Consider the following 25,642-nt stretch of genomic DNA (forward strand, 5'->3'; position numbering starts at 1 on the left):
GGCAAGGAAAGCACACAGATTTGAACTGTTTTGTACTGAATATACTTCACTGTCCTTGACAGGACATTCGTCTTAGATGTAAACATGTTCGCAGTGTTTCATATCAGGTAATAAATTAGATGATCATACACTCCAAAACAACATCATAGCCTACGAAAGCCACAATATCCAACACAGGGCAGCCTCCTGGCCTCTGGTCACCCCACCCACCTCGATTTTGTCCAAGAAACCCCTTTTCACAGTGCCCCTGCCTTTTGTTGAGAGGAGGCCAAGCAGAGAGAGCAAGACTACAGGGAGAGACTATGAGTGTGAGTGAGGCCAATAAACAGCAATGCACACTGTGTGGATTGTGTGGACTATATTGCGATTATTGCCATATGTCCTGTAATTAAAAAGGCTGGCCTGCCTTAGTTTGACAAAAAGTTATTACATTTTCTGTATCACAAGAATTCATTAATCAAAATATCCAACAGAAACTCAGCTGGGATGTGTTGAGGTGGGTCCAGGATGGTTTTGAGGGCTTTCTATATTCACTATATGTCCAAAAACATCCAGACGCCCCTTCTAGTGAATTAGGCTAACCCATTGCTGAGGATCTCCAGAGGGGAACGAGGCTGGAAGCAGTGGAACTGTGTTCTCTGGAGTGATGGAGCTCCATCCAATACCTTTGGGATTGAGTTAGTGATCCAGAACTGACCATCCAACATCAGTACCTGACCTCACTAACACTCAATCAAATCCTCACAGCTATGTAAATAGAACCATGAACACTCAAAGACCTATTTGCATGCTTGAATGGTGAAATCATTCTTCATATTGAAGGAAAATGTGTTGTGTATGGTTCTATACAGCACCAAAAAGGGTTCTGCTATTGTTACAATGTCAAGCTCGTAACAATAGAAGAACATTTTGGTGCTATATAGAACCCTTTTCACAAATGTGCTATATAGAACCATATACAACACACTGTCTATACATCTGAAGAACCATTTCATCATGCAAAGAAATTTTTAAGCATTCAAGTGAGTCATTGAGTGTTTATGGTTCTATATAGAACCATTATCTTTACTAAAGAACCCTTGAAGAACCATCTTTTGTAAGTGTGTACATTAGCAGAAATGTTTTAAGAGGGGAAACTGTTCCTAATGAGAGTTTGTGAAAGGCCTGTAGATGAGTTAGAACTGACCACCCAACATCAGTACCTGACCTCACTAATGCTCAATCAGATCCTCACAGCAATGTTCCAACATCTAGTATAAAGCCCTGATGGTAGAATGGGCACTTGTTCTAGAACCATTTCATGCTTAAATTGTTGTTTGAATGGTAAAGTGGTTCTTAGATTGATGGAGAATGAGCATAGAACCTTTCTGAAAATGGTTCTATATAGCACCAAAAAGGTTTCTGCTGTTATTACAATGTCAAGCTTGTAACAATAGAAGAACATTTTGGTGCTAGATAGAACCATTTTCACAAATCATATACAACACAACGTCCATACATTTAAAGAACCATTTCATCATCAAAAACCCTTAAAGAACCATTTTTGTAAGTTTGTACAGCAGAAATGTTTTAAGAGGGGAAACTGAACCTAATAAGGCCTGTAGATGAGTTTGAACTGACCACTCAACATCCGTACCTGACCTCACTAATGCTCAATCAGATCCTCACAGCAATGTTCCAACAACTAGTATAAAGCCCTGATGGTTCTTCAAGATTTCTTGACCAAAGGCAATTGTTCTATTTCTATATAGAACCATTTCATGCTTAAATTGTTGTTTGAATGGTGAAATAGTTCTTCAGACTGATGGGGAATGAGTTGTATATCTGTACAGAACCTTTCTGAAAATGGTTCTATATACCACCAAAAAGGGTTCTGCTGTTGTTAGGATGTTAAGCTTCTACACAGAACCATTCGTCTTACTAAAGAACCACTGAAGAACCACCTTTTTTAGCGTCTTACTGCAGAAAAAAAGGAGACAAACGTCCTGTTTTCTAGCTAAGACTCTTATTTTCAGAAGAAACGCTGGATGAGTTAGACTGACCACCCAACATCAGTACCTGACCTCACCAACGCTCAATCAGATCCTCACAGCAATGTTCCAACAACTAGTATGAAGCCTTGATGGTAGAATAGGCAATTGTTCTATTTCTATATAGAACCATTTCATGCTTAAATTATTGTCTATCTATAGAAATAGAACAAGTGCCTATTCTACCATCAGGGCTTTATTCTAGATGTTGGAACATTGTTGTGAGGATCTGATTGAGCATTAGTGAGGTCAGGTACTGATGTTGGGTGGTCAGTCTAACTCATCTACAGGTAAAATGGTTCTTCAGATTGATGGAGAATGAGTTGTATATCTGTATATAACCTTTCTGAAAATGGTTCTATATAGCACCAAAAGGGGTTGTTAGGATGTCAAGCTTCTACACAGAACCATTTGTCTTACTAAAGAACCGTTGAAGAACCATCTTAAGTGTCTTACTGCAGAATAAAAGAGGACAAACCTCCTGTTATCCAGCTACGACCCTTGTTTTCAGAAGAAACGCTGGATAAGCAGGTGTTTACAAACTTTCCCACGCCCAGTCACCGACACTGATCCGCGACATCAATATCGCACAATCTAACACCGCGATAACAACGTAACCCACATTTTCGCCCAGCCTCACCTTCTTATCCCGAGTAGAAGCGCTTCCACAGGAAAGCTTCAGCGCCTCCCGAGCGATTTTAATCAACAACTTCCCATAGACTTCCTGCCCATCCTGGTTCTCCTCCTGCGGGAAAAGCTGCAACAGTCCGCGAGCTGTTTACTTTCCCACAGCCCGCGAGCTCTCTGTGGGTCCAAGCACCGGCTGCTCCACTCCTCCTCTTTCTTTCGAGGCTTTTACAGGCTGAATGAGTCTTCCCCTCCTCCTCTCCTCCTCCTCCTCCTCCGTCTCCTCCTCTCCCTCTCCTGCTGCTTAACACCGACAGCCCCGCCGCGTAAAGCCAGCCGTTTTCTGCTGGCCAATGGCGGAGCGCAGGGAAACTCTTTGTCCAATCACGTTAGAGCTCGGGGGCGGGACCTGAAAGGCTAAGCGAGGGGAAACAGACGACGAGGGAGGCGGAGAGAGAGACATAGAGAGAGAGAGGGAGAGAGAGAGACTGGCATGGCGACAGATTACGCCATCTCAAAGCTGTCCTGAGGGAGGGAATAAATAGAATTAGCTAACTGGGCGACTAAAGCCCTTCACTGATATCCCAAACTCCAGAGACTGTAACCTACCGAGCCCCTAAGAGGCCATGGTTAAAAAATAAATAAATAAATAAAAAGTGTGTGTGTGTGTATATATATATACACATACATATATATATATATATATATATAAGTATTAGTTCATGACATGGCGTTCCCACGCAATTGTTTTGCATTCCCTCGCTAAATATATGCTGTTTTCCCAGTTTGGCCAGTCTGTGCTGAGTTTTTTCAGCTGTTGTTCTCTGCAGTGTCTGTAAATGTAGCTTTAACTGTACGAGAAAACTCGACCTCAGTCTCAGTTTGAGTCACTAACAGCAGAATCATGTTTGATTTTGAGAAGCGGCTCTGTGTCTTTATATTTCAATCCAAGATCAATGTTAAATTCAATGAGCTGCTTTATGTCTGAGCTTAAGCAAAGCACGGCTTTTGCATCGTAACGCAAAACATTCGTGAAGGAACGCGATGTCATTAACTTCACCACGGCCCCTTAGGGGCTCCGTAGTAATCAAGTAACAAGGACATGAAAAGTGTAATTTAGACTCATGTTTGTAGGGAAAGAATCTGGAAGTTAATGTAATATTTATATTTGAGCATTAGCATTAGCATTCTCTGTTTTTTGTGCATCGTAACCAGAGAACTTGTAGAGAGGAGAATTATCAGAGCCGGTTTATGAGGAGCCTGGCCGCTTCCTGTTTCCCCCATTATATCAAAAACAGGACTGCAGAACAGCAGAGGGCGCCCGCGAGCGAGTCCTCAATGAATGGGAGTAAGTGGAGCTAAACGGCTAAAAACTAAATGTTAAAACAGTGTCTAACCACTCGCCCAGAACTTTCCTTTAGTTTTAGAAAGCAGAAGGATGGATTTCATGAAAAAGGAAAGAAAACTCACCTGTATGTTTCCTTTTTTTCTACAGCAAACGGGTTTTGGGCAGCAGAACACTGGCATTACTGCCACTGAGTGCTGATTGGTTGGCAAGTGGAGCAGCTCACTGGCTGTTCCCGCTCACAGATGTCATGGACATAGGTTTCAAACGCTAGAAGGCACTCACGAGCAAGTCCAAAAAGAATGGGTTAATATAAAACATTTTAACACTGCTGTTACATTTTTAAGAGCTTTTAAACTCGAGTTATAGGAGTTTAAAACAGCACGTTATGTACGTTCATGACGTAAGTGAGCGCGAACAGCCAATGAGCTGCTCCGCTTGCCAACCAATCAGCACTCAGTAGCAGTAATGTCAACCAATCAGCATTCAGTAGCAGTAATGCCAACCGATCAGCACTCTGTATCAGTACTGCCAACCAATCAGCACTCAGTAGCAGTAATGCCAACCAATCAGCACTCTGCAGCAGTAATGCCAACCGATCAGCACTCTGTATCAGTACTGCCAACCGATCAGCACTCAGTAGCAGTAATGCCAACCAACCAGCATTCAGTAGCAGTAATGTCAACTAATCAGCACTCTGTATCAGTACTGCCAACCAATCAGCACTCTGCAGCAGTAATGCCAACCGATCAGCACTCAGTAGCAGTAATGCCAACCAATCAGCACTCAGTAGCAGTAATGCCAACCAATCAGCACTCTGTATTAGTACTGCCAACCAATCAGCACTCTGCAGCAGTAATGCCAACCGATCAGCACTCAGTAGCAGTAATGTCAACCAATCAGCACTCAGTAGCAGTAATGCCAACCAATCAGCACTCTGTACCAGTAATGCCAACCAATCAGCACTCAGTATCAGTAATGCCAGCATTCTGCTGCATTTATATTTTATATTAGAATCTTTGACCAAGCAACGTATTTTGCAACTGTGGTCAACCCCTCAGGTGACATTGGTTATTCATTGGTTGTCCCAGGTAACAAAAGAGCTACAACTTCAGAAAATGTGTATGTTTTGGCAAATTTGGCAACTATTGATGTCTCACCTTCGGCTGCCTTTTTCTTTCTTAGTATGCCAGAGTAAAGAAAGTTATTCAGAGTGGTTTGACGTGAATTATAGAGAAACTACCATCTTTTTTCCTTTTTTACAGTGGTGGTGACAAGAACCAGGGGTCACAATGTCTACAGCACAAATATAGCCATTGCTTTCACTTTCTAAAAAAAACAGTGAATCTAGTCGTGTCTTCTGAGCATTTATATGTAATGTTAACATGGTAAAATAGTGGGAAATCTGAGGAAATACATTTTTGAGTACTATTTTTCCTTACCGCACCCAAAATGTACCTCTCAAAGTCAAGTCAAAGTCTATTTACATAGTGCTTTTTAAAACAGGTGTTGTCACAAAACAGCTTTACAGAAAAATCCGGGTCTGAGCCCCCATGAGCGTCGCCAGTGGCGACAGTGGCAAGGAAAAACTCCATAAGAGCAAGAGAAGAAACCTTGAGAGGAACCAAGACTCAAAAGGGGAACCCATCCTCCTGTGGTCGACACCGGATAGCAAACAGTGTTAGTACAAAGTATTATAGTACAAAACGGGGAAAAACAGGTGGAGCAATGGTTAATTAGATAGTTTGAGTTTATGCAGCAGCAGCAGGAGGGTCAGTTCATGCAGGTGAGGTTTGCACAGCGTTGTACAGCGAGAAGCTCAGTGGTGGTCGAACCGGTCCAGAAGGCTGGCGAGCAGTGGCACCTGATCAAGGCAGAAGAAGCAACAGCATCAGACGCACAGGATGGGCAGCTGATCAACTCGGCAATGAAAGGAAACACAGAGGGTCAATTCTGTAAAGAGTGACTGATCACAGATTACAGGGTTAACAGAGCAGCAGAGACTTAAGGTCTAGATATTACAGCCTCACTAAAAATGAGAAACCAGAAGTGTAACAGAGACATGAGGCTCCCTGAGATGTCGGCGCCCCTCCGCTCCACCGTCAACAAACCCGAGTGAGTGAGAGCAGCGGGACGACAGCACCAACACTCCCAGTTTACCATAATACTCTACGTCCATGAACCCCCAGATCTGCACCTTTTATCTAACAGGGAAAACTAATTACCAAAGGCTCGACTAAACAAGTGGGTTTTTAGCCTAGACTTAAAGACTGAGGCTGTGTCTGAGTCCCGAACACTGACTGGAAGATTATTCCAAAGCTGGGGGGCCAAAACTAATTCAGATATCAGACAGCGTATCTGTAAACATAGCCTTCAGTGAAGCAGCTTTCAGAGTGATTAAACTCTTCGGACGTCTGGTTCCCATCACCACCACTGTGAACAGTTCTGACTTCAAAAGTTTCTCTACAATGGAGTATTTCATATCACGCCACTCTGAATGTCTTCATTTACATCTTAATGCTTTGATAATTGCAACATCAAGTAACCTGCTTGGTGAAAATGTTCACAGCTGACACAGCGTTTTCTTATTGGAGAGAATTTATTAAAACACATTAAACAAATACACTCAGTACAAAGTAAAATGATGACGAATTCGCCTCTGTCCTGTTCGTTCTGTTATCTCAAAGAAAACAGCAACACTGCTTAGATTTGCGCTTTAGTCCATAGCTAGCCACCGGCGTTCCAAAGCGATCCAAAGACGTCGGACAGTGCATGCTGCGACGATGGGCCTTTGGCCACCGGAGCCTTTCGGCAGCTTTTGAAGCCTAGCGTACAGGAACGAAAACACCTCTAGTATTAGACTGAAGCTTTTTTATATTCAATACATTCATATTAGCTTCAGTTTGATTGCATTCAACCGGAGCTCAACGTCAATATCTGCACTACGATCAACGAAAGAAAAATGGTACGAACGCATAATCAAATCATCAAAACCAAAACCCGAGTTCATTATTACATACAATCTCCTTGATGGGAGTAAAGTCTGGATGAATGTTTTGAGGCTCTCTTTCCTGCTGTGGTGTGATGGGAATGAGCTGAGGTTCTGTTTTGTGTGCATGAAACTGAACTATGTTCTTTTTTTCCACATTCATAGTCTACACAGATATGAACACCATTCAAGTACTTAACTACAATGTGTGCCATGATCAGGTTTAGCATGTTCGCAGCCATTTACATCGGTGGCAGAATGCAAATTGAAAAGAACAGAACGGCTGGATCTCTACGGCAAACCGTTTTAGCTTTTAATGCTTTTTTTCTTTATATCAGGAATTCAATAATCAAAAATTTTATTCTTACGAGTCAAAATTTTATTTTCACTAGAGATAATTCATAGGTTTCCCCATTCATTTTAATGAGGGGAACATTTTTATTTGTAAGAATTAAATTTTTATTAGTGAAAATTCAAACTACGACTTTTTACTTGTAGAAAATACAATTTTACTAGTTCTAAGTGAATTATTATATGTAAAAATTAAATTTTCTCTAGTGAAAAAATAATTTTTGATATGAAGAATTTAATTCTTACTGGTAAAAATTCAATTCTTGATATTAAGAATTACATTTTTACTAGTAAGAATTTAATTCTTGATATCAAGGATTGAATTTCTACATGTAAAAAAAATAAATTTTCACTGGTAAAAATTTAATTCTTACTAGTAAAAAAGCTTCCCCCCATTAAAATGAATGGGGAAACTCATGAATTATCACTAGTAAAAATTTAATTTTGACTAGTAAGAATTACATTTTTACATGTAAGAATTTAATTTTCTCATGTAGAAATTCAATTTTTGATATCAAGAATTTAATTTTCTCATGTAGAAATTCAATTTTTGATATCAAGAATTTAATTTTTAGCAGTACAAATTAAATTCTTGATATCAAAAATTACATTTTTACTAGTAACAACTGAAATCTTGATATCAAAAATTTAATTTTCACTAGTGAAGAATGAATTCTTGATATCAAGAATTAAATTTCTACATGTGAAAATTCAGTTTTTACTAGTAAGAATTAAATTTTAACGTGTAAATTGAACTCCTGATATCAAGAAAAAAAATGGGCTTGTCCATAGATCTCCTTCAGAGTAAAAAAAGCCACACAATGGAATGAGATTCAAGTGACTGAATACAAAACAGCAGAAACTATAAGATGCTGAGGACATTAGTAATTAAAGATTTCACCTGCATTAAAGTCACTGAGTGTCTGTAGACTCATCCAGATGAACATGGACTTCACATTAAATGCTTTACGCAAACACGTAGCAGAGTATTTAAAAACCAAACCCCCTTCCACACGACCGATGGCACCGAAAGGGAACTATTCATGCCATCAGCGGCCCAGAGTTGTGGACCATTAATTCCCTTCACGCACTGACATACAGAAAAATGCACAATATATCAAGCAAAAAAACAGACGGCTCCACATTTCGTGTCCAAGCAACACACTGAATTTCCTTCATTCACTTTATATGCACACTGTGTTGATGGAACAGAAGAAAAGCCCCCAAGATGCCCACCAAAACAGTAACTTGTAGTAAACTTGTTTTTCATTTGGACTTCAGTTTTCAGGGGTAGAGTCATATGCATAAGTTTGAACATCCCCATTCAAATCACTTGTTCCTCTCCAGGGAACAAACTTTAATACTGCAAATATAATACAAACTTTAATTTCTGCAAATATCAGTGCACAATTTATATTTATTTGGCTTAACATATTGGAAAAAATAGAAAATATGCTATAGCTTTTGCCCAGGTCACATTTTATGTTTTATTTTTTTCCAAATATGTTAAATTCAGCAAATAAACAGTAACTGTGCATTAAAATTGCAGAAGTGTGTCTCTGTAGAGGAAGTGTAACTTATTTTCACAATTAACAAACCATATAATTTGACCAGATGTGCCCAAACTTTTGCATATGACTCGAACACTTTTTACATAATTAAGCAAGTATGACAGCATTTTAGAGCATCTGTTAGTAAAATAAAAATAGTAGATTTCGAGAATAATGTCGTAATATTTCGAGAAAAAAGTCGTAAAAATTTTAGAAAAAAGTTGTAATATTTCGAGAAAAAAGTTGTGATATTTTGATAAAAAAATCTTAATATTTTGATAAAAAAGTTGTAATATTTCAAGAAAAAAGTTGTGATATTTCGATAAAAAAGACGTAATATTTTCAGAAATAAGTTGTAATCTTTCAAGAAAAAGACACAATATTTGGAGCGTAAAGTCGTAATATTTTGAGAAAAAAAAATCATTCTCACTGTCTGTGAAACTGTAGTAGCCCCGATAGCCGTGTAGACGACCCTGCCTGCGGTTCTCCTTCAACAAATCAGACAGACAGTTTCCTCCGAGTCCGTCTGGCTCTTTATTCTAGATAAACACAGTTTCCTGCTCAGCCATTTCAGCCGGTTCTTATACTAATAACAGGCTGTGCGTACGACTTTTTTCTCGAAATATTACGACTTTTTTCTCGAAGGCTACTATTTTTATTTTTATTAACAGTGGCCCTAAAACACTGTTGTAAGCAAGTTGTGTGTGATTTGTTGAAAAAAATGATGCAAAGAACATGATGAAAAGTCTGGACTGGGCTTAAAGCGACCCCTTGTACATTTTAAGACCACCTGTATTCCCAATAGGTCCACTCATTGTCAGAAAAATGATTCATTTTAGTAGTTGAAGAGCTTATGAACGACAGAAGCACTATTTTAAGAAGAATTGATGACAAATAATTAAACTGGGAACCATTATTATTAAAAAAAGGATAAATTCCTAAATTGACTAGTTCATACATTGTAGAGTCCATGAGATCAGTGCCAAATGGACATGCTAATCAGGTCAGGAATCCACACTTTCTGTCCAGTTTTATATTTCAGTGTAAAATAAAGAGAATTATATCCATCAGGGTTGCAAATTTGATCTGACAAGTGGGGGAACCAACATCGAGAGGCTCTAACCAACAAAAAGTGCTAACATTAGATAAAAGTTGCAGGTTTTATATTTAAAACTAGGTAAACAAAGTGTGCAGAGTTACTATTTTCTCATTGTATCTGATAATTTATACGTCAACTTTAAAGCACAAAAACAACAAATATTATTAACAGGAATATGTATGTGGATGATTTGAAGTGTAGATTGGAATAACAACATATTGTAGATGCTAATAAAAGGTAGTAAAGTTAGCTGTTAGGCTACCTGCTTCACTATGTTTCAGTTTACGATAACAAAGCAACATGACTGGTGTGGGTGATTTGTGGGCCACACAACACCGTCCCCCCCACCCCGTCCAATAAAGTTCTGACTTCTACCTTACAGGGTGGGTAATTTTTGATTATTTTTGATAGTTATATGGCTAATTCTAACATTTTGAGCATGTACGTTAGCAGAATGAGTGTTTCATTTCCTCTCTATTTCCTCTATTTTTCTCTCTCATGTAAAACACAGTTTTGCTTGACTCTAAACAAAATTCTGTGTAACTGTAGACATTTGTATGAGTGCACACAACAGTTCAGTGTGTCGTTTAACCCTCTACTGCATGCTGTTGCCACATGGCAGCAATTACTTTATCTCAATTTTACCAAAAGGCAGTAAAAAAAATCTGTGTTTTGCTATTTAATTGTGGAAAAAGGGTCTTTTACTTTGAAAGGACAAATACTTTAGGACATTGAATGACCAGGAAATCTTATTATAATGTTATTATTACCATAGATTCCAAATACCAACTGAAATTTCATTGCTTTCCAATATTTGTAAATAATGGGTCACACATTTTACTGAGTATAAGTTGGATTTGTTCAGTCTTGTTTTCAATAAAAGGATGTTTTTAGAGAAAAATTTGATTTTATGGTGCTTTTTTTTTTAGATTCTATGGTGCTTTCACGACTGCACATTGTTGCCATATGGCAACAATTTACCAACTACCCTCCTTAAAAAAATAGCTATATTTATTTTTTTTCCAAATATTTCCATTATTTTAGCAACTATAAATAACAAAAACACATCAAAACATTTTTATCATGTCTAAGTAATTATTCATGCAATAGAGTGTTAACTACTAAGTAAACATAGCTAGGAAGCAAGTTGGCTAATCAGCGATTTTGGCCACTTCTGGGTTTTACTTTTTAGCTTCATCCAGCAAACAAGAAAATCAGTTAAGTCATTAATCGCAATTATATACGACAATTAATCGTCAGCTAAAATTTCACGATTGTGACAGCCCTACCCATAGTTCACTTGGACTATGGCAGTCTAAGGCATTTACTGGGTTATTCTTGTATTTGGGTATTTATTTTTACAAAGCTGCAAATATTCTACAACTGGAATAGTAGGTGGGCTTATTGGGGGCTTTCCCTTATATTATAGTACATTCATATGTAAATGAAGTCCATTTTTGAATCAAGTCAATTCAATGTGTCACTTTTCAGATGTGGAGCGACTGGTCTTTGGAGAAAACCTCACATGTTTTTCTTCAAGTTTTCAGCCCAAAGATCGAGACATTCGACATTAAAGATTAAAAGTAATCATGGAAAATATAAAAGGATTCCCCCCCTCCGAGGAAAACACAGCACGTACGATTTTCCAAAAATTAAGATGCTTAAATTAGAGCTTAAATTAGGGGTCCAAGCACTGAGATACAACTTTTTTGTACAGTCAAATAAGGAGAGCACTTAAGAGCTTCTGTTATGCAAGCGGCTGTGTCCCAGAAACTGACCTGTCATTGCTCTAATGTACGTCATATACTGCACCATAATACTGCGGACCCATAACACTGTGTACAAAGATGTTGGCAGGTAGCCAAAGACCTAAAATTTGACAAAAAAAAAGGGAAAAAATGCTCTATTTTTGCTCACAAACATTCAGAGATTAAGGAAATGTTTCACAGACAATTTAAACTACAGCTATTTTTTGTAGATAATGTATAGGAAACCTGCCAGGATACCAGTTTATGATTAGATATTTACGTATGTTCATATTATCAAGCAAAAAGGAATAGAAAAACCTGACAGGCCTGTATTTAACACATTGGTAATTCCAGGTTATGGCTGAATAATTCTTATGATACAGGCAGAGACTGTGCCGTAGTGCACACACAAAAAAAATGCGTTTACGTCCATCCCGTTAACCCCCAGCGCTCAGCTAATAAAAATGCCTCTAAATCACTATACAGTGCATTCCAAACGAAGGATTTCCGCATAATGTATAACGAAAGAGACTGGGCGATATGACCACTGTCCTGTCATATATATATTTTCGCCGTTGAGGCATTTAACCAGCTGTCGCACTGTTCATGTCTTCTTTCACATTCACTACATAGAAAGAACCACTGGGGGGCAGGAGTGGTGCGTCATGTTCAAGCAAAAGGAGCGAAAGAAGGTATTCCAGGCGCGGAGGAGGGGGAGATTGTACATTACATCCCAAGAGGAGCGGGATTTTAATTCAGGACTCTAGTCCAGGACGAGCACCCCCACCAAAATGGCTCAATAAATGCAGAGATGATCGAGTCTTCGACAGAAAACGTGTCAAAACAGCGAAGGTCCGACCTTCTTAAGCACCGAGTGCCTTAAAACTTCACCATCCTCAGTCTGGTCTCCATCCATAGACCTTTTCATAATCACAGAAGTAAAAAAAACAATAAATAAAAGAAAAAGAAAGCAGGAGCTGAATAAACGGGCACGCACGCGAGAACTCTTCGAGACAAAAGTGCAATCGATAGGATCTGAATAGTACTGATTCATAGAAGTGCTCCAGAATAATATCCGTGTTAATCTAGCAGAGGGCAGGGGGCGGCTAATCTTCAATGCAGATGACATCAGTGGGCTTGCCGGATTTCAGCTCAGGGGGGGACAGGTCCCTCAGAGCGTCGCTGGACTTCTTGTCTAGGAGGCTGCTGGGCGGTGGGGGGCCGTTTGAGGACACTACAAGCAGACAAAGAAACAGGCATACAAAGCTTAGGTTAGAGGTCGCAACCCAAATGAAAAGAAGAGCCAATTTTTTAAGTTTTAACAAAAATCTAACCACCTTGGGAGCCACAACATTCCATGTCCATTTTTTTGAAGTAACGTTTTACCATCTTGGCTGTAAATATGTCTCATTGTGTGCTAATCTACTACAGGGAGATTCACTCGAAAGAGGCCCCGAATATTCTGTAATAACTCTCTCTAGGAAGAAGCAATCTGAACGAAACAACGTGCACTGTGCTCCTCAGTATATGGAGCTTCAAACAAGCCGGGATGCCCCTGCGCCAGAGTGGCGAGGTAGGCGCCGGACAGACGTTGCAAAGTTTAACCTCTCTAATGCTTGCCTATAGGTTCAGGAACATGGAACGTCACATCGAAATGTGACTAGCAGAAAACGGAGGTCACTTCCAGCATCGCATGTAATGCAATCGATTACATATACATCAAGGTATGTAGTGTATTGTTTTTGGTTCAGATTGCTTTATCCTAACGGGGGTTACAGCAGAATATTCGGGGCCTCTTTCGAGTGAATCTCCCTGTAGAATAGGCTAAAAATATAATACAAACAAAAACGCAGACTTACTTTGCTCTACCTTAATCTTTAGCTTAGCTATAGCAGCTTTTCTCGCATCTCCAGCAGGAAACTTTTCCACAAAAGTAGAACAGTTTCTTGTAAAATGTCTCAACTTTTTAAGCAGCTGAAGTCGCTTCTCATTCGCCAGCTTCTTGTTCAAATTATCTAGTTCCACCTTAAATGGTGCCTGAGGCGCCAGAATGTAGCTAACTATGTAGATAACGGTTGCACCATTTAAGGTGGAACAGGACAATTCAAACGAGAAGCAACTTCAGCTTTGTGACTTTTTAGTGTTTGTCAGTTTCTCTCTGCAGATTAAACGTATCAGGAAACCAGCTGGAGTGATTATAAATGCACCAACCTTACATTAGTTGTTACACTGTTGTTGCATGTATTGTTAAAGTGTAACTACACAGTTATTACAGACACTCAATATAAAGTGGGACCGATAACTCAACACTACGTGTGTGAAAGAAGAAAATTTACACTAGAACATCAAAATTGGACATCTGGGATGTTGAGTAAGGTTTCATGGGTGACTTGTTGAATGGATTACTTGGATTGTAAGAAACAGAAAATGTAACCAACTTCTAAGACTGAACTTGAAGTGTTAAAAATGTCCCAACAGATTTCTCTGCACAAACTGAAAGCAGGTCTACCTAAAAAGAACAGAAGCTGCAATAAAGGTAAATGGTGAACACAATAAATGCTGAAAGAAGTAATACGATACTTAGTTGTTGCTGTTAAATATATGTTTTCCAGCCTTTTCCTGAAAAAATATTTACTTTGACTTATTAGTTCGTTTGGCTGGAAATTAAATGAATGAAAGGACGGTCTTTTGCACAGTACTGTACATATCCTGGGTTTGGAGTATTTACAACAATATAAAACAGGTGGGATTTTAATAACACTATTAATTCTAATAACATTTTATTAGCCATTTGAATATGGCTATAACCATAATTACTGACATACGCGCACACATATTCAAAGCAAGAGGAAAGAGAAGAATTACTAACAATTAGACCTGAACGATTTGGGGAAAATATCTAACTGACATTTTCCCTTCTAACATTGTAGCTACAATATAAATTGTGTTTTTTTTTTCTTCTAAATTAAGATTCAGGCCTGATTTATTTTGGCCAAGAAGACCAGAATATCCACCTTTCCTAGCTTGAGGCTCGACCCCTGAACACAGTGTGCCAAACCGCCAGTAAGTTGTGGTTGTGATGTCACAACACGTGGAGGTTTGGTTGCCTCTGATTGGTCTAACTCACCTACAGGCATTTCCCAAACTCTTATTAGGTTCAATTTCCCCTCTTAGAACCTAAAACAACTTTTCTGCTAATGTACACACTTACAAAAGATGGTTCTTCAAGGGTTCTTTAGTAAAGACAATGGTTCTATATAGAACCATAGACACTCAATGACTCACTTGCATGCTTAAAAAGTTTTTTGCATGATGAAATGGTTCTTTAAATGTATAGACAGTGTGTTGTATACAGTTCTATACAGCACGAAAATGTTCTATTGTTACGAGCTTGACATTGTAACAATAGCAGAACCCTTTTTGGTGCTGTATAGAACCATATACAACAAATTTTCCTTCAAACTGAAGAACGATTTCACCATGTGAAGAACCATTTAGGCATGCAAATGGGTCTCTGAGTGTTCACGGTTCTATATGAAATTATCGTCTTTACTGAAGAACCATCTTTTTTAAGAGTGCAGGCTATAATTTTAAAAAGAAATTGCAGCTTTTGCAATTTGAAAAGTGCTTAAATTGTGATTTCGATATAAAAACAATGATTTTTTCAGCCCTACTAATAACTATAATTCAATTAATTGACTAAACTAACAGGATTTCTTTGATTCCTCCCTTATTTCCAATGCCATCAAAGCTGTGCACCAAAGGATTTCTTCCTTTACAGTCCAGTGAAACAATAGAAGGCATGTTGCCCCCTACACTACCTACAGTTTATTGCAATGTCAGTAAGGCCGCATTCTGCATCATATGAACATGTATTTTACTGTATTGTGAAGTAAAAAAAAAAAAGCCAACTTTTTTCTGTACTTTTCTGAATTTGTCAAATAATCGCAGCCCTACTCAAGAGTGAAGCCCTGAATCACTGCTGAATCAGAGGGTCCTCACCACTGACATATGGTCCCAGGGGCATCTGGCTATAGTTGACCATGGGTGTCCCACCAGGCCCTCTGAATCCTCCCCCAAAGCTGTTACTGTACATCTGAGAACAACCAAATGAGCCCTGGGGGAAAGGCTGTAGACACACAGAGAGAAATCAGGCTGAAACCCAATCCTATAAGTCATATAAAAATGAATTATGAAATATTTTTGGTAATGAAACCGAACAGACCTTCAAAATAAACTTCAGTGATAAAATAAAACACAAGAAATCGGTAGAATACAGGCCAATAAATAAAATGTTATTATAGTGGATGCGCTGTTTAACAGCCTGTCCTGATGCTGACCTGCTGTGGCGGCTCGTTGCCCCGGCTCGTGAGTCGGCTAAGGATGCTCCTCTCCGACATCTGCAGCCGCGCGGACACGGGAGGGATACGGGAAAGCATAGAGGGCAGCCGCGTTACATCTGCCTTCATATCACTCAGTAGCTCCTCCAGCTGGTTTAAAACTGCAAAGACACCAACACAATCTCTGAAGAATACAGCTCCACATCACATACATTAGGTAAACGCAATATATTGTTAATAAACGCAATATATTGTTAATTTAGGAATGCTCATATGTCATTTTTGTAGTTTTTCGAGCATAACAGTTATGCATAAAAATATTTAACCCTTTATAGTTTAACATAGATTGTTATTTTTTTATTTATGATTTTGGGGGTGCTGCAACACCAAGAACACGGAAAGAAGATGCAGAGATTCATCGAGTAAGAAGCATAGTTATCATTTTTCTTTTAGCCAGTGCACAGACAATGAGTAACAGCCCATTCTGCTAAAAAAGTTCAATAAACAGCAACACCAAATAGAGGCTACTACATCTGACTGCAGAATACCTGAAATTAATCCATGTTTCAAAATCATCCCAGCCCTATCGTACAGCCCAAATATAATACCTTGCCTGTCTTGAGTTGTAATGAGACCCAAAGTGGTTTGCAGTTCATATTTAGCTTCACTGTAACCTTCGGAAGCTGCAGAAATAACATGGTTAGATACCAGAAGGACTTAAGGCCTCAGCAGACTTCTTGTAGACGTTCGTCTGGCTTCAGCGAACAATGTAATGTAATTGTGGAGAAAAACAAACAACCGCAGACGTCATGCAGAGGCTTCGTTCGCTGTGTCGCACATACTAGACACTACATGACAAAGCCTGTGATTGGTGGGTAAAAAAGGGGTGTGCCATAAAACAAAGACGAACGACTCTGAGGAGCTGCGTTTGTGAGAAGTTCGCTGAGCGCTTTGGCAGACACACCAATATTTCAACGTGAAACATGCATTTGTTAAATAAACAATGAAAACCTCCTAAATGTAAGACGTTAAGTCTGTTATTCGGTAGTACCAACTAGTGCTGAGCACCAAAACATATTTATAGGTTTATTTATATTTAGGTTCACAAGAGGACGAGGCTGAAGTTGGCTTGGTACTCCACCAGCACCAGCAGTGGAGCCACCAGCATCTCTCACTTTGACAGAGAACCTATAAGATGGTTCTAACTTTACATCTCTTCCTCCTGGAAGAGAATTTCTGCAAGATGTTCAAGCTCTAAGCTTCTTTGTCGTATCTTGTGATAAAATCTCATTAGCTCTGTCGTTCTCTCTTCATCCGGGGTCGACCAGGGGAGGATGGGTTCCTCCCATGAGGCTGGGTTCCTCTCGAGGTTTCTTCGTCTTACTCCTATGGAGTTTTTCCTGGCCACTGTCGCCTCTGGCTCGCTCATGGGGGGCTTGGACCCGGAATAAGTTCCTTTACGTCTATACATGGACTCCTTTTTATTTTTCTTTTATTTTCTTTTTTTTTTTTTTATTCTTTTAATAACCCTTCCATAAACTGTTTTCCTTCAATAAACTGCTTTTCTGTAAAGCTGCTTTGAGACAACACTAGTTGTAAAAAGCGCTATATAAATAAATGTTGTTGTTGTTTTCTCCAGCTTCTTGTTCGAGTTTTCCTGTTCCACCTTAAATGGTGGCAGTATTCTGGACTTGAACGTCACCATATTTGACACTGTGATAGAATCGATTTTCCAAAAGTCATGGCTTATCATAAAATATCACAGCATCACCTGCAGTAGTGGAGCATCCACGACAGGCAACACGAAACCGCAGAAAGTATGTGAGCTTGTAAGCTCACGAAGGCGCTTTCAGCTTCGTGCAACCCTCGAGAATTTCTTTTCACAAGAAGTACTCTGAGGCCTTAAGTGGTGCTAAAAAGCACAATCAGGCAAACCTTTATGCAGGACGGCATTAGCTGGCTTGTTGCCAGCCAGGGACTCTTTGGAGAGGTGCTGGTGGGATTCGGCCAGGCACTCGACCTCAGCGAAGCGTGTGTTCAGGGCCATGGCAGGATGGCTGGCGTCCTGGGTCATGTTCAGATAGGCCGCCCTGCGCAACTGCTCTTCTATAACCAGAGCCTGCTCCAACAGCTGAGACAGACAGACAGACAGACAGAGAGACAGCTGTTACCCAGAGGCAGTTACTTCAATCTCAGAATCTTCCCTTGTTGTTTTGTACTCTCCTGACACTCATCTCAAGCCCACTACAACATAATGAAATAACACTGCCCTTGAAAGGCGACGGAAGATATGAGGACCGGTGGTTCAGGACAAGACCAAGAACAAATAAACACAATATCCACAAAAAAAATCTTCTGATACGTTTCAGAGAGCAGAGAGAGTTCAGGAGGGCAAAAAATGTCATAAAATAATTAATATCCACATTTATTAAGCTAATTATTAAGCTAATAACTAAATAATAATTATTACATTTTATGTAATTATTATAAATATCGCATTTTTTGTGTCAGGAAAAAGTATTTGTATACATGAATATGTATATATATATATATATATATATATATATATATATATACATATATATATATATAGGTGTGTGTGTGTATTGTGACAGAGATTTTGCCTTAATCAGTAATTAAATAGATTAGATATTGTAATGAATAACCAAATAGGCAGTATTGGCTAACAGAGAATACTAATTCTCTCACAAAGGTCAGCCTTCGTCTGTCTGCTTAGGAGATTCTAGACACTGGAAAGCCGCTGGGTTCACAGAGAGGCCTGTGTGTACCTACTGACCCAGTGAAGAGAGGGGCAAGTTGACCTTGAAAGGTAAAGCAGACTGGGAAAAACCGGATGAAACCAGGTTTTAGGAGTGAGCTCATCATGCGATGGCCAAATTGATGGATGAAGAGATGCACCTATTAGAGAAATAAGGCGGGTGGATATCAAATTACCCCAGATAAATGGTATAAACTGTTATTTGGAACACTATATTTGTGCAGTTGGGTCTCTCTGAGCCGCCTGAAATAAAGAAGAAGCCTTTTTCCCTCTTCCATAATCTCTGCGTCTGAAGACTCTTTCCTTTTTGACTTCTTTTGAGAACTTAGACAGTTATTAGTGAAAGTGTTTTAAAAGATTTCTTTTTATTCATAATATTATGTTGGAGGCCTGGGGTTGAAGGGGACAGCCCTTGGTCACGACAATCGCTGCTGTCAGAACAAAACCTTATCTCCAAAATGGAAACTTTACAGGAGAAAAAGAAAACATACTTTACTCTGAATGTAAGTCAATGGAACCAGAATTTTTTAAAGAAATTTTTGGGCCGTTTCTTTTGGTTCATTCATCATGAAATGTAAACACATCGTAAAGGGCAAAACGCATTTCTGACAAATTATGTCAAAAACTGAAAACGACTTTCTGAAAAACGGTTATGTTTCGACAGCAGCGATATATGTATATATACCAACTAAACATCAACATTTCAGTACTGAACGTGTCCACTCTTTGCTTGAAGTTTTTCAAAAATTCTGCAGGAATATTCTACAAAGTTCAGTCTTAGAAGTTGCATATTTGTTTCTCACTTTCGCAAATGTTCTTTTTTTGTTGTTTTTTTTTTGACAGCTACATCTCATTTCAGACGTATGAGTTCTTATCTCACAATGTAACTGACAGAAGCACCTGTGGATTTTTCCAGAATTGCAGGAGTGGAGCTCAGATTTCTCCTCTCTCAAAGATCAAAGTACTGTTAACCTGAAGGTGACAACTCTGGTGTTCTACTAGGTCTTTGAGTCCCATTTTCTCTGGAACTTAATCAGTTTTCGGAAACTCATTTTTAATTTGCTTATACAAGTAAATGATCTCATATTCAACCTCTTTGGGAATATTTCCAGAAAAATGAATCTTTTGTAATTTATAAAAAAATAAATCAGGACTTCCATAAGTATTATGCACCTCCTCCTGGGGAGAAACTGAGTGACTCACTTTGAAACGCCGTGCCAGGAACTTGTTCTTCATCTCCAGGTAGTTGCCTTTGTTCATCTCGGTCTTAAAGGGCTCGTTGAGGATGGCGTAGCGCGGGTCGTTCTGGATGTCCTGCCAGCGTGCATAGCCATGGCTAAAACACACCTGGTCAAGGGGCCAAACATGGCTAACAAAACAGCAAGACAACACGGCTGACTGCACAGCGAACTAATTTGACTTTATTTACATCTAAATGATTTAGTTATGCAAAAATTCCCCTTTAATGAATAGCACTGCTTGTCTGAAGAAGTATTCATTTATTATTATTAATAATAAATTAAAGTCTATTGATCATGGGGATGTTTTATTATATGTTATCACATCATATGTTGTGTGTTAGTAATTTTACCACGGTTAAGGGGTGTTAGGCACTACATGAAGCAGGCTCTATTGTTAAAAGCACTCACTGAAGGGGCCAAATATGGCTAACAATACTGCAAGGAAATGCAGAGAGCCAAGACTATACTGCACAACAGAAGCGACTCAGACTGCCACCTTCCTCTTAAACTACATCAGGCCGAAAAAAGAATAAAAGAAAGAAACATGTAGCAACATTTGACTTACTCCTTTGCAGCTACACAAGACAGCGACTATTTCTGCTGTCTGGAACTGAAAGAAGTGTGTGCATTGTTGTTGAAACACAGCTACTGAAGCTCAAAAGAGCTGGGAAAGGCAGAGGGGGAGTTAAAACAGGATACGTTACGATGCCAGCCAGCAGCCAGTAGTCGTGCCGACGGTGCCAGATGTCGTACATCTTGCCAGATGACACGGCTACGCGCTCTTCGTTCTGCCACAGAGTGTGCAGCTCTGAAAAGACACAGACAAACGCACACGAATCCATTTCATGTTTACAGCTACCATCATCTCTGCACGATTTCTTTCGCACCGCAGTAATGGTCCCTGAGGGAGAGCCTGCCGGAAGGGAGCGTTTTTCTCACTTAAACTCACCTGTAAAGCCTCCGTCTGCGATGTTGAACATGAATCGCATCTTGGTGCCGTTTTTGTCGTCTTTGTGGCTCTCGTCTGCCTCATCCCTCGCTTCTTTATCTCCGTTCAGTTGAGTCTCGGCAGCATCCTCGGATTTTAACTCGTGGGGAGCAGCTGTGGGAACGGACAGGTTTGGTACATCTGAGCAGAACAGCTAATATTACAGAGCAGTGGACCTTTAGAAGTCGCAGTTATCATCGTCTGGTTCTGTATGAATTATTTCTCACTCGTGGCTCATTAAAAAAAGGGGATAAATTCCGTCGAAAGTGTGGATTCTAATCCACGTTGGTGCTCCTGAGTAGAAGTATTTTTTGGTGAATTGAATTTGATGAAAAGTTATTGTTGTCCATGCATTTGGAGTCTTTCTTAGACATTAAATGTAAACATAATTGTGGTATGCGCCCAACACCGATAACGGCCGCGAGAGCCGACAGGAAGGCTGGGCCTGAACGGGAGCCCAGACGAAATCCTGCAAAGACAGAGGGAGGAGGATGAAATCTGCAAGGTAGTGGGGGATGGGTGCATGCCACAACAATTAATCACATGTATTCAGTCAACTTATGCTCGTAGGTATATTTCGGTTTGTCCATCTGAATTTTCATGACCAAATCGTAAGGCAAATTATTCAGTAACTGCACGAAATAACTAAATTTTTGGGGTTCTTTTTGTAAGAGTTCCCTCAAATAAACAGAACATGTGTTTTATGATACACATATTGCTATATGCTTGCAATTCACTGCTGAAAGCCAAAAATCTTAGACGCTCTTTGTATTATTTAATAAAAATAATTTTTACAGAGCAGATCACTGAAGAGACGCCATCTGTTTATAGTTTATAGCCCAGATTTGTGGAAAAACGGGTCGACTTTCAGTAGAAAAAAAAGAGTTCAGCTTCTTTTTTTATAAGGGTTTAAAATGACATCACCCATCTATTTGACTGGAAAGAAGACAGTTACAGCTCTCATAACCCCCACCTTTAGAATGAAGCTTATAAAATATGAAAGTTATGAAGTAAAGAATATGACGAAGTGCGTTTTGGAACCACTGGTGGTCCCAAGGAGTTAAAGAGGTTAAATATTACAAATGGACAAGAATCATTCCAAAATATCGCAACTGGAAATGCTAATAAGACAATTCTCATGTCAAGAAATCACACATTCTTTGTCTTTTATAATTACAATTACACTTTACTATGTCAGTAATCATATTTATTCTTTTGTGCCACATAATAGTGAGAAGTACAACCGCATCACAGTGAAGTAGTGATGGGGGGGACGGGGCGGCATTTTAATGCCATTTTTCTAACAGTAAAATATATAAATTTTTTAGTGAATATTGCAAATTAGACAAAAACTGCTTTCTGGGTCTATTTCGTATGACAGGGTGGACACACTGACCTGATAGACCTTGTCAAAGATGAAGAAAACAACAAATTATTGATGGTAAATAAAAGAAATCTCACCTTGGCTAAATAAGTCATGGTGTATGGTAAATAAGGTGTGACGTGCGGGGGAAGCAAAACTCAAGGACACAGACAGTATTATATTTTTCTTAAAATTCTTGAAATGTTTTTAATTAAATATTTAATTCAACTCATATATTTAAGATTAATATGGAAGCAGATGCACGTTAGAGCATGGCAAATTTTTAATGTTAATACAACTTTTATTTAGTAATATTTTATACACTACACTAATGATAAAGTTCTATTTTATTGCAAATAAATTTTTAATGAGTTTAATGAGGAAACACTGTGTCCACTCACTGTCCACTCTATTAGACACTCCTACTTTGTTTGTCCACCTTGTGGATGTAAAGTCAGAGACGATAGCTCATCTGCTGCTGCACAGTTTGTGTTGGTCATCCTCTAGTCCTTCATCAGTGGTCACAGGACGCTGCCCACAGGACGCTGTCGGCTGGATATTTTTGGTTGGTGGACTATTCTCAGTCCAGCAGTGACACTGAGGTGTTTAAAAACTCCAGCAGCACTGCTGTGTCTGATCCACTCAGACCAGCGCAACACACACTAACACACCACCACCACGTCAGTGTTACTGCAGTGCTGAGAATGATCCACCACCCAAATAGTACCTGCTCTGTGGGGGTCCTGTGGGGGTTCTGACCACTGAAGAACAGGGTAAAAGGGGGCTAACAAAGTATCAGAGAAACAGATGGACTACAGTCTGTAACTGTAGAATTAACTGCTCCTATATGGTCAGTGGAGCTGATAAAATGGACAATGAGTATAGATACAATGAGGTGTACTTAATAAAGTGGCCGGTCGGTGCATATATATTTACTCATTTGCAATAAAAGAAATCATAACATATGTTAATGTTGAGCTCTGAATTAAAATACAATAAGGACTCTAATAATGAATAATAACTCCTCATTCATGGATTTATGCAGTTAATAAGCACCACATTACGATGAATTGAGCTATTGTAGAACCATATCAATGCCTATATACCATTAATCCCGCTGTGTAGAACAGCCTTTCGGATCCTTCATTGCCTTTAATGAAACAGATCTTATTCTCACCTGGCTTTTGTTCTTTATCCTCCACTTTCACTGCAGTAGAGTCACTCTCTGATTTCTCGGCTGCGCTCTCCATGTCTTTACTTTGCTCACCTAGGAATAAACACAGTCAGTTAACCTGCATTCATCATCAATCAGCTTAGCACGACACTGACTGTGTTTATCTGCAAAGATTTTCTCCAATCTAATTGAACACATTCCGATTACAGATTAAGACTGAGGTGTTTATTCTCACTCTATTTAACAATCTGATGAAAATCTCAGTTTACATGCTCGCTACAAGAAATCAGATCCGAAATAACGCGCATGTGTAGAGAACCACTTAGTGTAGACGTTACCATGACAACCAGCATCACGTGAGTCCAGTCAGAGTTAGATGAGCAGCAGTGAGCAGCGCTTGTGTTTTTAATCGCTTTAAAATGATGTCAGACTCAGGAAAACGTCCTTCACATGTCCTTATTAAAGAAGGCCGAGAGGAAGACGTCGTGTTCTGAAACACATAAGCTGGACGTCCGTCCCACCGCCGTCTTTTAAAGATCAGAGCATAAACTTCATCTCCTCTGCAGACTAGTTTCTGCTCCGCCATGTCGAACGGTATAAACTTTCACTATGACGCGACGAACATGATCAGAACGGACTTAAACTTTCCGATAGGGAATGTAATCAGATACAGGCGTTTACACGGATATTATTCTTCTATTTAACGGATTATTTACAGGATTACCCACCTTGATCAGTCGGATAGAAACTGTATTACTAATGGCTTCAATCGGACTAGACTATTCAGACTGAGGTGTTTACATATTCGGATTGAGCCTACAGTCGGATTATCGACAGATTTTCAGGCTGCATGTAAACGTGGCTACTGAAAATGAAGCTTTCTTACCTGTAGATGTTGTCTGGTTCTGACTGGTGGACTGCTCTATCTGTTTGGACGAAGGTTGCGTCTGATTGGCTGATGGCTCTGTTGGAGAGGGCATGTTGTCTTTCTTTTCACTCTCTTCACTATTCCTCTCCTCAGGGTTGCTTCTCTTCACTTCTTCGCTCTCACTGGTTTTCTCGGGTGTAGGGGACAGTTCTGATTCTTTGGGTGTCTGAGAGGAGAGAGGAGGACATTAGGAGAGATGCCTGGAGGAAAAAAAAAGGATACCTCCACAGTGGAGCTTTAATTAGGCCCAACACAATTCTCTCTGAGCCCAACCACCACCAGATGGAGGCTGAATAAAACATTCTTAATAACACATTATATGGCCAAAACTATGTGGACACATGGTCACCACACCTTTATTGTTGGACATCCTATTCCACACTACTGGCACATGGAGCAGCTACAATGACCTCCACTCTTCTGGGAAGCTTTCCACAAGATTTTGGAGTGTGTCTGTGGGAATTTGTGCCCATGCAGTCATAGGAGGATTTGTAAGGTCAGGCACTGATGCTGGACAAGAGGGCCTGGCTCACAATCAAATTTCAAATTCTTCCCGAAGGAGTTCAGTGGGGTTGAGGTCAGTGCTCTGCGCAGGCCACTGGAGTTCCTCCACATCAAACTTGTCAAACCATTACTTCATGGAGCTCACTTTGTGCACAGGGTCTCAGTCATGCTGGAACAGGAAAGGCTCTTCCCCAAACTGGTGACAAAGTTGGAAGCATATAATTGTCTAAATGTCTTTGTATACTGCAGCATTAACATCACCCTTCACTGGAACTAAGGGGCCCAAACCGTGAAAAACAGCCCCAACCCATTATCCCTCCTCCATCAAACTTTAGATTTGGCACTGTGTATTCCAGTACGTAACGTTCTCCTGGCATCCGCAAATTCCAGATTTGTCCATCAGACTGCCAGATAGTGAAGCATGATTCATCTCTCCCGATAACATGATTTCAGAGTGATGCAACTGAGGATAGGTGATTTTTATGCACCACATGCTTCAGCAATGAGGAGCCCTGCTCTGTGAGTTTACGTGGTTTACTGCTTCAATAGACACTTCCATTTCACAGCAATAGTACTTACAGTTGAC

The 25,642-nt window shown here is 39.6% G+C and overlaps 2 protein-coding genes across 4 annotated transcripts in view; both read right to left on the reverse strand.

Annotated features, from left to right (window-relative positions):
* Positions 1 to 2,929, reverse strand: part of arhgef10la (Rho guanine nucleotide exchange factor (GEF) 10-like a) — a 310,750-nt gene extending 307,821 nt beyond the window's left edge. For all 3 annotated transcript variants that reach the window (XM_036559119.1, XM_036559118.1, XM_036559117.1), the window contains exon 1: positions 2,671 to 2,929. The gene's annotated coding sequence lies outside the window, so the exon portion shown is untranslated. The remainder of the gene's footprint in view (positions 1 to 2,670) is intronic.
* A 9,715-nt stretch (positions 2,930 to 12,644) lies between these two features.
* Positions 12,645 to 25,642, reverse strand: part of chd5 (chromodomain helicase DNA binding protein 5) — a 101,917-nt gene continuing 88,919 nt past the window's right edge. The window contains exons 32-40 of the mRNA XM_036559957.1: positions 24,511 to 24,718; positions 23,628 to 23,717; positions 21,049 to 21,201; positions 20,799 to 20,907; positions 20,062 to 20,194; positions 18,015 to 18,210; positions 16,080 to 16,240; positions 15,742 to 15,868; positions 12,645 to 12,973 (exon numbers count right to left, since the gene is read on the reverse strand). Coding sequence (XP_036415850.1) covers positions 12,846 to 12,973; positions 15,742 to 15,868; positions 16,080 to 16,240; positions 18,015 to 18,210; positions 20,062 to 20,194; positions 20,799 to 20,907; positions 21,049 to 21,201; positions 23,628 to 23,717; positions 24,511 to 24,718 — 1,305 coding nt within the window. The 3' untranslated portion in view covers positions 12,645 to 12,845. The remainder of the gene's footprint in view (positions 12,974 to 15,741; positions 15,869 to 16,079; positions 16,241 to 18,014; positions 18,211 to 20,061; positions 20,195 to 20,798; positions 20,908 to 21,048; positions 21,202 to 23,627; positions 23,718 to 24,510; positions 24,719 to 25,642) is intronic.

Source organism: Colossoma macropomum, unplaced genomic scaffold, assembly GCF_904425465.1.
Source record: "Colossoma macropomum unplaced genomic scaffold, Colossoma_macropomum, whole genome shotgun sequence".
Taxonomy (NCBI): domain Eukaryota; kingdom Metazoa; phylum Chordata; class Actinopteri; order Characiformes; family Serrasalmidae; genus Colossoma; species Colossoma macropomum.